At 39.0% G+C, this 12,287-nt stretch overlaps 1 protein-coding gene across 1 annotated transcript in view; it reads right to left on the reverse strand.

The window, feature by feature from the left end:
* LOC124594796 (AF4/FMR2 family member lilli) overlaps positions 1–12,287 on the reverse strand; it is a 106,972-nt gene that overhangs the window by 61,939 nt on the left and 32,746 nt on the right. Inside the window, exons 7-8 of the mRNA XM_047133220.1 lie at positions 6,680–6,804; positions 876–1,016 (exon numbers count right to left, since the gene is read on the reverse strand). Of these exons, the coding sequence (XP_046989176.1) occupies positions 876–1,016; positions 6,680–6,804 (266 nt within the window). The remainder of the gene's footprint in view (positions 1–875; positions 1,017–6,679; positions 6,805–12,287) is intronic.

The following is a 12,287-nucleotide window of genomic DNA, read 5'->3' on the forward strand; positions in this document are numbered from 1 at the left end:
GTAGTTGCATTAAGGCTTGATCACCCTGTACTACCAGTTCGATACATATTGCCCATAGAGGTCACAAAGACATGGCCAGACTAATTACAGCATGCACAGAGGCATTTAAACAATCATTCTTTCTGCTATCCATGTATTAATGGAGCAGGAAAAAGTCCTATTTACTAGTACAGTGGGAAGTACCATCTGCCATGTGCTTCACAGTGGTTTGCAAAGCATAGACGTAGAATATAGTCACTGATGAGAACTTTAAATGAAAATTCCAATGATTGCTCTACTGAAAATATTAACAGTACATGCAGTATGTGTAATTTAGCATAATGTATACCACATACTGTTTCAACAACACTGCACAGCTCACTGTTACAAGTATTGCAGCCATAATATTGTACTTCAATTTCTACCATAACACTTCCAGTTCAATTCAACAGACAGTAAGAGTAATTTTTGGTGTTCATAGATAGAGTATCAACAGAGGTCACTTTGAATGGCTGACAATACATAAGACATCAATCTGCCATACTTGTTCTCTCGTGAGTTGAAGTGTTTAAACAAATTTTACTTTAAATAAACAGTACGCTTCTTTAAATCATGTAAAGGGAAAAGATGGTGTGAAATCATTCAAATATGAATGGAGAACACTGCTATGAAATTTTCATTTGTCATGCAATGATATCAGACTACTCCAACATATGAAAAATACTTCAAAAATATTAAAAGTGTTTGGCTCTAAAAACCGTTAACAATTTTTAAAAAATTTAGCCCACTTTGTTTATATTTCAATTGCTTTTGAAAACTGGCATACAAACACAGTATGTATTTATGTATGTATGTATCTGCACAATTTATATCTGTGTTACTTAAGAATCACACACCTCATTTTCTGCTTCACGGAGGGCTTCAGCAAGTGTTGATTTTTCAGCCTGAAGGAATTCTTGAAGCTCCATAGATTCAGCCTCCTGATCTTGTTGTTGTTGCAATAACATCTTTTGTGCTGCCAGGCTCTTGTCCAGATCCTGAAGAAATGGGATGCAGTCAATATTGCTCTTCTTTATTCTAGTCTCACCACAAATTACAATAAGCATGAAATGTCTTGAGTCCCCTTATTCCTACCAGTCACCAATTTCTACTAATAAATAATATGTTGGTGTCATTTCATAGTAAAGTTATGATAAAGGATGAGCTAATTTTCCAGGTTAATGTAAAAGTAGTTCAAAACTCAAACTTTCATATTTAGCTACCCGCATCTGGGAAACAAAGACACATCTACTAATAGCCAAAGACAAACAAGGTGCAATTATTGTACTGCTCATGAGAGAATTTAATCTCTCAACAAACACATGAATGTACCTCAGAGTCACAAACACTCATTTAGAAGGAACACGATTTTTATGGCCTTCATTTATTTGTTCACACTTTTCTATTAGCCAGACTAACGACATTTACAACCCTTATCAGATAATAGAATTAACACTGTAGCAAAATATAAGTGGGGTGAGACCCAGCTGTTAATAGTCTTCCGTACTTGTATACCACGGTGCTCTCCTATTGTGCATTCTGCTGCATATGAATACTTTACAAAGCCAGCATCAATGTGTTTTCTCCAGACAACCATTTACAAAAATTAATAGGCACCTTAAAATTATTGTAGAAGAGACTAAATAATTCTAGATCTAAACTCTGTTGATTAATTACTTGCTCCATTGATCACATTCAAAATTAAGTTTATGATATGGAATGTGGCAACAGAATGTGTGTGTGTGTGTGTGTGTGTGTGTGTGTGTGTGTGTCAAACAGTTTCATAGCTGCATATTTCATCTCATTCTGTGCCATACATAGATTCTTTAAAGGGTAACACAGATCATTTTTCCTTCTGCTGTTGTGTTTGTGAATATCTCTGTCAATTTCTAACTCAGATGGATTACTGACAACAAATTCCATGGATGAATTAATATACTGTGGGGCTGTGGTTAATATTCCCAGCACTTACAGAGATGCTCGAGTGAACCCCAATTCTAATTACTTTCTTTCTTGCAATGAATACCTTTTGTATAAGTATCATCCTATAACATCAGTGAATAGAAATGTGCAAGATATGCTAACTTCCTGACTTCCATGTCCCCAAAAAGGGCAGTTATTCTTATGGCAAAAGCAAACAAATTCATACTATTAGCAGCTCTGATATATGGTTTTTTCACTTTACATTTTCAGCAATATGCACACCAAAGAACTTAGAAGTTCCTACACTGTTTATTATTTATTGTTGGTATACTAGGTTAACTGGAGATGGGATATTTTTACTATACAAAACTGGATAATTTTTTAAGCTAGCCCATCTGTGCAAACAGGGCTAATTCTGCCTCTTGAGGCAAATAAAATGGTAGGTCATTAAGACAGAGCAAGAACAGTAGTGGGCCAGTGCCCAAACCTTGTGGGATTTCCATTGTTATTTCTACCAATGCAGATGATTTTATTCCCTCTTTGTATTACTCAAACAGCCTAGGGAAACTTACTGCATTCTGTTTCTTAAATGAGGAATAAACAACTTAAATTCATTAATGCAATATTATGACTGACACAATAAAATGTCTTTGGTGAGTCACAGAAGACCCAAATAGTGATATTTTATCATTTAAATATTTTATTATGTACTCAGTAAATGTATAAATAGCTGAGTCAGTAGAGTGGCCCTTTTGAAATCCAAACTGTGAGTGGGTAGGTACCATATTACTACACTGGTGGGTGGCAACACTGGAACACATTCCCTTCTCAAAAATTTGAAAAAAAGATGTAAGGAGTGATACTGGACAATAGTTATTGATATATATGGAGTCACCTTTCTTGTAAAGTGGCCTAAAAATGGCATATTTCAATCTATCCAGGAAAATGGACCTTAATTACGGGACAAAACCATAATGTACTATAAGGTGACAATTTTTAGTGCCTTGTTGGAGATATAATCCATCCTATGTGAAAATTGCAATGTAATGAAGTGATTATAACATATTATTTAAATTTAGCTAATGTATGACCTGCAGTGATACAAGAAGAAGTTAACAGTAGGGAGTAATAAAGCAAAAGATAATAAATCAATGTAATGTGTATATAAAAAGTGTTTGATGAAGATTCTACTTTCTGTGATACTAAATTATGCCACTGAATCTAAGATTTGACATACACAGCAAGAGTCCACATAGCTTTCCTCCAATGCTAAATCTGAATCTGTGATGCCTTGGACACTAGCATGCCAAAAAGGAACATTATAGTGACAGCAATGAAAAGCTTTCAAGTTTCCAGGCAGGTGGCAGTTTTAAAACACTATAACTTCTGGCAAAGATGATGAGGATGTAGCAACTCAGGTATGGCCGGGTGGGGATATGACATAATTCCATACATTAGACTTCACTATTTTGTTTACACTATGTATGCACAATGTCATGTACCAAACATCCTAACATAACACAGCTCTAGTCCTCAGTAAACTGGCAGAGAGTATTGTAGGGTATGAGTCATCAGTTTGACAATTCATAACTATGACAGAGGCAGCAGATCGCAATAAGGGCTACTTGAAAGCAGCAAATTGTATGCCATGACTTGGTCATGCTGCTGTTGCAGTCATTCTGGAGGGAACAGATGTTGTGAAGGTGGCTTCTGGTGTGTAACAAGTTGCCCACTGGATGTTGGAGAAACTGTGCCACTACTGGAACATCTTGTCAGTCCAATAACATTTTTCTCCAGGAAGTGCAAATGCTGCAGGACAATTATGTTGAGGATGATGTCATATCTGGTATGTGCACCTTGGGTAACACCTGTGGTTCAGAGTGTGTGCTGTGGGGCACACAACAAGGTGGCAAAGTGTGCACAGCCCTTGGAACTTGTGTGCGGAAGAGCTGAAACACTGGTGGAAACAGCACAGACATGTGGTGCCTGGTAGGAGATCAGTGTCCACCATGCAACACATTGTTATGTCATCTGACACCAGCTGTAGGGAAATGTCATCCCCTCACGAGATGGTAATCAGGTCAAATTGCATAGTATCATTGTTATTCAGATGAAGGCATGACTTCACAGCTGACTGCCATGGCAGGGAGGGGATGCTGGCTTCTTCAGCAGCATTTGGGCGGAGCCATGATACATCAACCAGCTTGAATGGCATGGTGACAAGGATGTCATGATTGATGATGTTTGGATGCATTTGTGTGAGTTCAAATTCTTGCCATCACAAGAGGCAAGTGGAGGTTGTGACGAAGCTAGATGGCTGTCACTGTTGACAGTGTCAATGACACACTATCAATTGTTCACAATAGTAGGGCAAAAAGTAGCACCTGAGCACATTTAAACTGATTAGAAGGCACAATGTGAAAATGTTTACTGTCCAAACACAGTGCGGTCAAAACAAAAGCATCAATAAGAGCACACTGTCTAAGTAGTTGGATAGCATGTCTACATCTGGAACTGTACTGACACTTCATACCTGAATTTCAGCCCCATGGAAAGTGTTGAAAGCACTGTTGCAGAGAGAAAAACATATCAGCTATATACTCCATATCTAAATGAGCCATTTCTTGCACACTAATGGAGGGTGAGATACTGCAGATGCACCACGTGGTCGGTACACTACACAACTGTGTTATTGTTTCAGGTTCGAACACAGTTTGTTGCATTGTACATGAATGTTCTATGCTGTAGCATGGTATGTAAAACAAGGATGCAGGAAATTTACTGTCAATTCATGTGAATGCACAGAGGCAGAATATGATTATGCCTGCATTGTCACTGCGCAGTAACCAGTTTGGTAGTAAAGTGAGGAAATAGGACCCAATGCAGGAGTCATGGGTCACCAATGTGGGAACTCAGGTACAGTGGGTCCAATAAGATATGAAATAAATCCACTCATTAGAGTTCACTACCTTATGTATCGTAAACCAGCAGCACTCAATAGTCAGAGATGTGCTGGGGAGTCTCACTGGTTGAATCCCCACAGGTATGATGACACTCTTCCAGATGTCACAGTATTTTAAAATGACCACTCAGCTGGAAATCCAAGAGCTTTTCCCCAGTAGCATATGCCAAGAAAGTCTACAGTCTGTTGATTAATTTTTTAATTGATAGACAATGTAAAATTCCTGGCAGATTAAAACTGTGTGCTGGACTGAGACTCAAACTTCGGACTGTGTTCGAGTGTCCGGCATACGGTTTTAGGAAGTTTCAGTGCACACCCCGCTGCAGAGTGAAAATTCATTCTAGATAGACAATGTCTCAAAAAGCCTTGTAATACCTTTCACAAGATATTTGTGGAGCGAGTCTTCATATTGGTCACTAGCATTCTTATTAAATAATTATAATTAAGGCAAAATGTTATTCACACTTGGGGGAAGTGAATCATGTCACTGCAGATGAAGCAATTTAGGGGCAGAAAAAAAATAACAAATGCCTAATACGGTGTGGGAAAATCGTCGGCATTCAAAATAGCTTCTAGTCCTCTTGGGGTGGATAAATACAAGTCCTGTATAAGTCTTATATCATTCTTGCTGCAAACTTGTGGTAAGTTTGGATCACAATGATGGATGTAGATAGCGATCAAATACTCTTCTCTCCAAAGTGAACCACAAAGGCTAAGTAATATTCAGAGCTGATGACTTTGGTGGCCAGTGCATATGCGACAATTCATCCTCGGGCTCAGAAAACTAGTCCTGGATGAAGCAAGTTGTGTGAACAGCCACCATATTTCGCTCTTGGGATGTAAACTCAGCCAGAAGTTGGAAACAGTGTGAAACAAGACTCATCTGACCAAATTATTTTCTTCCATTGCTCCACAGTCCAGGTTTTGTGACTTCAGCATCACCTTTCCCTGCTATGTGCATCCATAATCACAGACGGTTTTGAAATTCCAGCTTTTGCTACAATTTTCTGTTTATGGAGCTCCAATCATTTTGTTTCAGTCCTAATAGGGTTGGCGAGTGTGACATACAGTTCTGCAGTGACTCTTGCAGCTGCCATTCTCTTATTTATCATCACAATTCTCTTCATGACTGTCTGTCATGGTCACTTGACGCACAATTTCATCTGCATTGTGACTTAGCAGATGATGTTTTCCATGTTCCCTGCATGCAATATAAATCTTTAATATAGGGCCACTTGAAAAACAAATTACTTCAATCATCTTGGTTATGGAAACACCCACCATATAGGGAGAAACAATTTGCCCATGTTCGAATTCACTTAGCTCTGACATAATGCACTCACAACAATACAGAACATTGCTCTGACCACAGATGACACTTGCAACTTACTGAGGACACAGTACAGGTGCCATTCATGGTCAACACAACAGTGCAACCAGCAGGCTTGTCTAGCATTTGCATTTATGTTCAAAAGAATGCATTTTTCATGGTGTGTCCATGTCTTTGTCCAACCCCTGTAACAACTATTAAAACACATACACACACACACACACACACACACACACACACACACACACACACACACACACAAAATATATATATATTTATTCATGTTGATGTTGCCCTTTATTATCAGTTATTAATAATCACATGTCATTTTGTACTGTAAGTACCACTTCCCTGTTAAATTTACTCAAGTGTTTCTCAATCTCTAAAGTCACTGATGACCCCTGCCTATCACTTGCTGTTAATTCATGTCTCCGTGTAAAGCTTACCCTCTGCAAGGTTGTGCATAGTGCTTGAAGCTCTGATATCTCTCGCTGCTGCCTTAGGACTATATGATCAGATGTTTGCACTCTCATTTCAAGCTCTTGTAAGCTATCACTTCCTTCATCCACGTCTGTAACATAGATGAGAACACACTTAGAAAACAATAAGCATTGTCTATGAAAGATAAATTACATTCCTGAATAATAACTTTCAAAAACAAGGCACTGAGTCACTGATGTGGTCTGTTAAATCATCATGCAACAAAAAGCAGCAAGTGTCAAGAATACATATGTTTTTCAGAGTTCTCAAAAGAACCGAGTTCACTATCTTTTTCTTCTTTCTTTTCTCAACAAAGATGCATGATAGCATAATCATTAGTGCATACTAACTCCTACACAGTACTCAGTGGTTTTAATTAAGATAATAAATATATATTTTGTTAAGAATGAAAGAAGTTAGGCAGATGTGTAAAGCTTTACCCTGAACTTAATTTCCCAAGTGAACAAATCATTGTTATCTAAGTTACTTTCTGTAATTTTTCTTTTCTAGCTGCCCTCAGTGCACTTGGATTTTCTTAAAAGAAATCTATCCTCTTTTTCTGTATGACTAGACTACACTGATCTCAAATGCTAAATCATTGAATATAAATTATTGTTCTATAAAATACAGGCTTTCAGGAGAAACCGTTTCTTTTAAATAGTTTCATATACTTGACACCAGACACTCAGTTCTACATTTGTCACTAACAGCTGCACACTTTAAAGAGGATTTTGTAGCAAATTTTCGACAGTAGTATCAAATTAATTTAGGTACCTGATATTTGATTCTGAACTTCACATACCATATGTACAAATGGCATTATGAGACTAAACATGCAGTTATGTTTGATAAGTACAAGGGACAATATCAAAGACCAGGTAAACGACTTAAAAAGGGAACTTTCAGCTCAACAGCAGACATTTACAAGGGCAAATTCAGAGTCAACATGCTATGTGAAAGTGAACGGATTTTTAAAAAATAAGCCTGTCTTGTCAAACTATTACTAGATGTGTGGATGAAATTGAAAGACAAATTGAAGATAATTTTTTAAAAGTTGCATCTGAGTTTATATTTTATTTTCTGGCTTTGAATGAATGTGCAGGTATGTTGAATACCACCCAAGTGGCAATTTATGGAAACATTGTCTGCTTTTTTTTCTGTATTTGCTATGCCATTCTCCGTAGACGTAAGTTCACTACTGGAACATTTGCAAACGGAATGCTGTGAAATGCAGTATCATGCACAGTTAAAAGAGAAATTTAATCAGGCTGGTTTGGAAGAGCTCTATAAAATATATCTGGACAAGAATAAGTATCCATCAATTTACAAAAATACTTTAAAAATGATTTCATCATCTGGAAACACTTGTATGTGTGAACAGCTTTTTAGTCAGATGAATTACATCAAATCACAAATGAGAACATGAATAACTGATGTTCATCTGGAATACTCTTAGCATGTAGCAACAACTTCAGTTGACATCAACACTGACTCACTCAGTTCAGTCAAACAAAGCCAGACCTCGCACTAACATAGTGTTCTATTAAATAGGGTAATAAATTTTCTTTCCTCAGATTTGTTTTATTTTATTTAAAAAATAAATTAATACTTCTTGCTTGTTTTGATTCACAAAACAAAAATTGGTGATACGACCCATGGGGGAAATCCCCTTTCAAAAATTTGGCCTACCTGCCGAAAAGGTTCGCCAACCCTGTTTTAGTGCTTTAACTTAAAGAGCCGCATTTCATATCCTCACAACTGCTAAAGTATTATTTTAGGCTTGATGAGGGAAACGGAGATGTGAAAAGAATGAATTTACTTCTCCAAATGACATTACAAGCTTATTAGTGGCTCAGTGAATTTCTGTATACTGTCTAAAATGTAAAATTTGAAAGAAAACTCAGGTGCTACAGTTTCTTTTCATGCCTTCTATCACTGCCACCAATCTTTATGATCTACAGTATGTGGTGTGTGTGTGTGTGTGTGTGTGTGTGTGTGTGTGTGTGTGTGTGTGTGTGTGTGCGCGCGCGCGCGCGAGCGGAGGGCGGGGGGGGGGGGGGGGAAGGGGGGGGGGGGGATGGGTCGGGGGGGGGGGGGTGCTAAGTATGTACGTGAGAAGTGTATGTGGTTGTTGCAACTGTATCAGGTCAGATTTGAACACAAGTCTTTAAAATGTGCTATCACAAAACCCTTGTTCTATTTCTGTGTAACAGTACATCATCTGCATGAAAAGTATATTTTGAGCACTTCACAAAAAGTTTTCACCCCTACCTGGACACTGGTCACTGAAGGTAGGTGAGCTCATCTTATGTGTATTAGTGTGGTGTGGTGGCTGCACTGGCTATTCAATGATTTAACAAGTCACCAGCTGATAAGAGTTCACTAGCTGGTAATGGGTGACTTTTCATCAATTTTGACTGAGCATATTCTTCGAGACTCAGTGTCAGAATTTAAAAGATTGGTGATTGATATTGTTGCTGAACACAGTTCAGAAATACACACAAAATGATGAGACTGAGTTGTAAGTGGCACAAGAAATGGTGGTGACTGGGCAACTTTGCCATGTATTGCCTCAGTCCAGAATACTTCACATTGACTGTCTTGATTTTCCATTACCGCTGAAACCTAGCAGTAATTGTGTCATAATAGCACGGTGAAGCTAAATGCTGCAAGTTGTGTTGGCAACACAGATTGTGATTATGTTAGCAGTTCCTCTCTCACATCTCCCCTCTCCACTATGACCTAAAATCTGCCACCACTCATGTTGTGAACCATTTGTCTATTGTGCTATTTATGACTCGTCCAGTTACATCAAATGACCTAAAATATCCCCTAGATCTGCCACCACCCATGTTGCAAACCATTTGTCTTTTGTGCTATTTATGGCTCGTCCAGTTACATCAAATGTCAATAGGAAGAAAATGGGACAAAGTCAAGCGAGATGTTGAGTAAGAACTTATAATCGAGGTAAACCTTAAAGGAAGAAATGTAAAATTGGGAAATTTTTAGCTCTGATCTTACGGGTTTTTCACAGGGGCTATGAATTTATGGTGCAGAATCTTGAAAATTGTAAAATTGGAGAACGTAAAATTGAAGTTCCACTGTAGTATTAAAGGTGATCTGGAGGAATTTGGTGCAGCAGTAGCACACATTCATGTAGGATTTGTGAACATTTTCCAGTGCCTCGACCAATACTTCACTTGCATTACTAACATAGGTACCAACACAACAAAAGTAAAACTTTATCAACACCAATCTCTGAGCCAAGGACAATGCATCTCACCCTTGTATTAGTGGTGGGGTTGTTTGGGGGAGGAGACCAGACAGCGAGGTCATCGGATTAGCGAAGGAAGTTGACTGTGCCCTTTCAAAGGAACCATCCTGGCATTTGCCTGGAGCAATTTAAGGAAATCACAGAAAACCTAAATTAGGATGGCCGGATGCTGGATTGAACCATCATCCTCCAGAATGCGAGTCCAGTGTGCTAACAACTGCGACACCTCGCTCTGTGTCCTTGTATTAGCATATACTGTTTTGTCTATGTGCAGCAGGACCAATTCCTTGGAACAGGTGAAATCAAGAAAAATGTTTCCTCTATGCATAATTTTGGCAATGTTTCTGTCCTGGCATAACCACAAGTACAAAATTGTTGAGGCTTTCGTGGCCACTTGTTGACGAACTGCCTACTGGCTTCTGTGTCGGGTTCTTCGGCCGACGTTCATCTAATGATTTTTCTGACGTTTCGCCAGCACAAGTGGCTGGCATTGTCAAAGCTTCACCCTCCATTGCCGGTGGTGAACTGGAGCCGAGCTCACGGGCGCACACAAGTGCCAGAACGAAGACGAAAATTGAAAGACCAGAGAAGGCAGTGAAACGATGTCAGCCAGTGGTGCACTGATTAGGGCTGTGCCACACCAGGAGTGACCTGTGCAAGATGTGAATGTAAGTGCCCCCCCTGCCAACCTATGCTACTCAGATTGGCTCAGTTTACAGACATTAGTGGACAGTATAGGCACGGTTGTAGACTGGCACTCACAGATCATTTATCAGGGATGTGTGTCAACTAGCAGGAACATTGTGTATAGGAAGAACTTAGACTTACATTGTATGTACCCCATCATTTGTGACACCTTTATAAATACAAGTTAAGTACTGTCAATTTGCTTTATAGAAATAAAACTACTAACGTTATTTGCCTGAATTGTTATATGGCATTCTGAGAACATGGCATCCCTTAGGCACCCTATACGAGACAAGTGGGCAAGACCCAACAACTGGTGACGAGTATCCACCAACATCCGTGCCTTCTTGATGGCCACAAAATTTCGTGTATTTTGTGCAGGTGCCTTAATTATTTCTTGTCTTTACTTTGCAGGGGTGCTTATTGCTTTAACAGTTCTTTGTTGTATATGCTGATTCGTGTTTTCAGGTGGGCATTGGAGATAAATTCTTTGATTTTGTCGTTATTTAGATTGCCTGCCTTATCTATTTGTTACTTTTGTGCCTCCCAACATGACCATCCCACCTGTCCCACCCTCAGCTCAGACACCACCGCCGCAAGCATTAGATGCCACACAGCTAATGCAGATGTTTCAGTTTTAGACACAGCAAATATCAGCACTACTCAACATGGTGCAGCAGCTACTCACCAATGCTTCACACCCAACAGAACAAGCACTGCCTACTACAGCTGCTATACCACCTTTTCAATAGTTTAGAGAACAAGATGAGGAATGACCACAGTGATTGTCTCAGTTTGACACCCACATCATTGCCCACAACATCCCAGGTACTGTGAAACTTCCATATCTATTATCCATGGTAGGAAGTGCAGTGTTCAGATTAATTCAAAAACTCTTTCCTAATGCCACTCTGAGTGAACTGCCATACAACCAAGTAATACAGTCTGTAACTAACTCTTATGACCAACAAGTGAATGTGGTAGCAGCAAAATATCAATTCTTTAATTGCAAAGAATGATCAGAACAAACTTATCGCAAATGGGTAACAGATTTGCAGGGTATCACAAGGAAATGCAAATTTAAATGTGCTTGCGGTGCTTAACAATCAGATGTTATGTTACATGATGTAATTGTGTACAACGTGCCTGATGTCAAAATCAGAGAACAGATTTTGAAACAATCCGATCCATCATTTCAGCAGGTAGTGCTAAAATTAGATCAGTATGATTCCAGTGCCCTGTTGGCTCATACAGCTATTTTCCAGGTAGAGTCCCTTGTCTGTGCATGTGCCATTCCGCACCGGTGGCATGCGCTGGCCACACTGAGTACACAACCTTCCATGCCGCATAAGCAGTTTGCTGAACAGGCGACTACACAGGTGAATAGAATTAAATCTTGCCATAAGTGTTATTCACAACACAAATGCCAAGACTGGCCTTCCCCACAAGCTCAGTGTTTCACCTGTGGTAGGAAAGAACATGTACAATCTGTATGTTTGCAACGGAACAATCATAAAAATTTGGCCCACTCACAAAAATCTAATTACAAGGCCCAAGTTATTAATGCAGTATATTCCAAGTCTGCAACAGGAATTAGCAAACCTAGCAAGTGT

This window comes from Schistocerca americana, chromosome 1 (assembly GCF_021461395.2).
Source record: "Schistocerca americana isolate TAMUIC-IGC-003095 chromosome 1, iqSchAmer2.1, whole genome shotgun sequence".
NCBI lineage: Eukaryota > Metazoa > Arthropoda > Insecta > Orthoptera > Acrididae > Schistocerca > Schistocerca americana.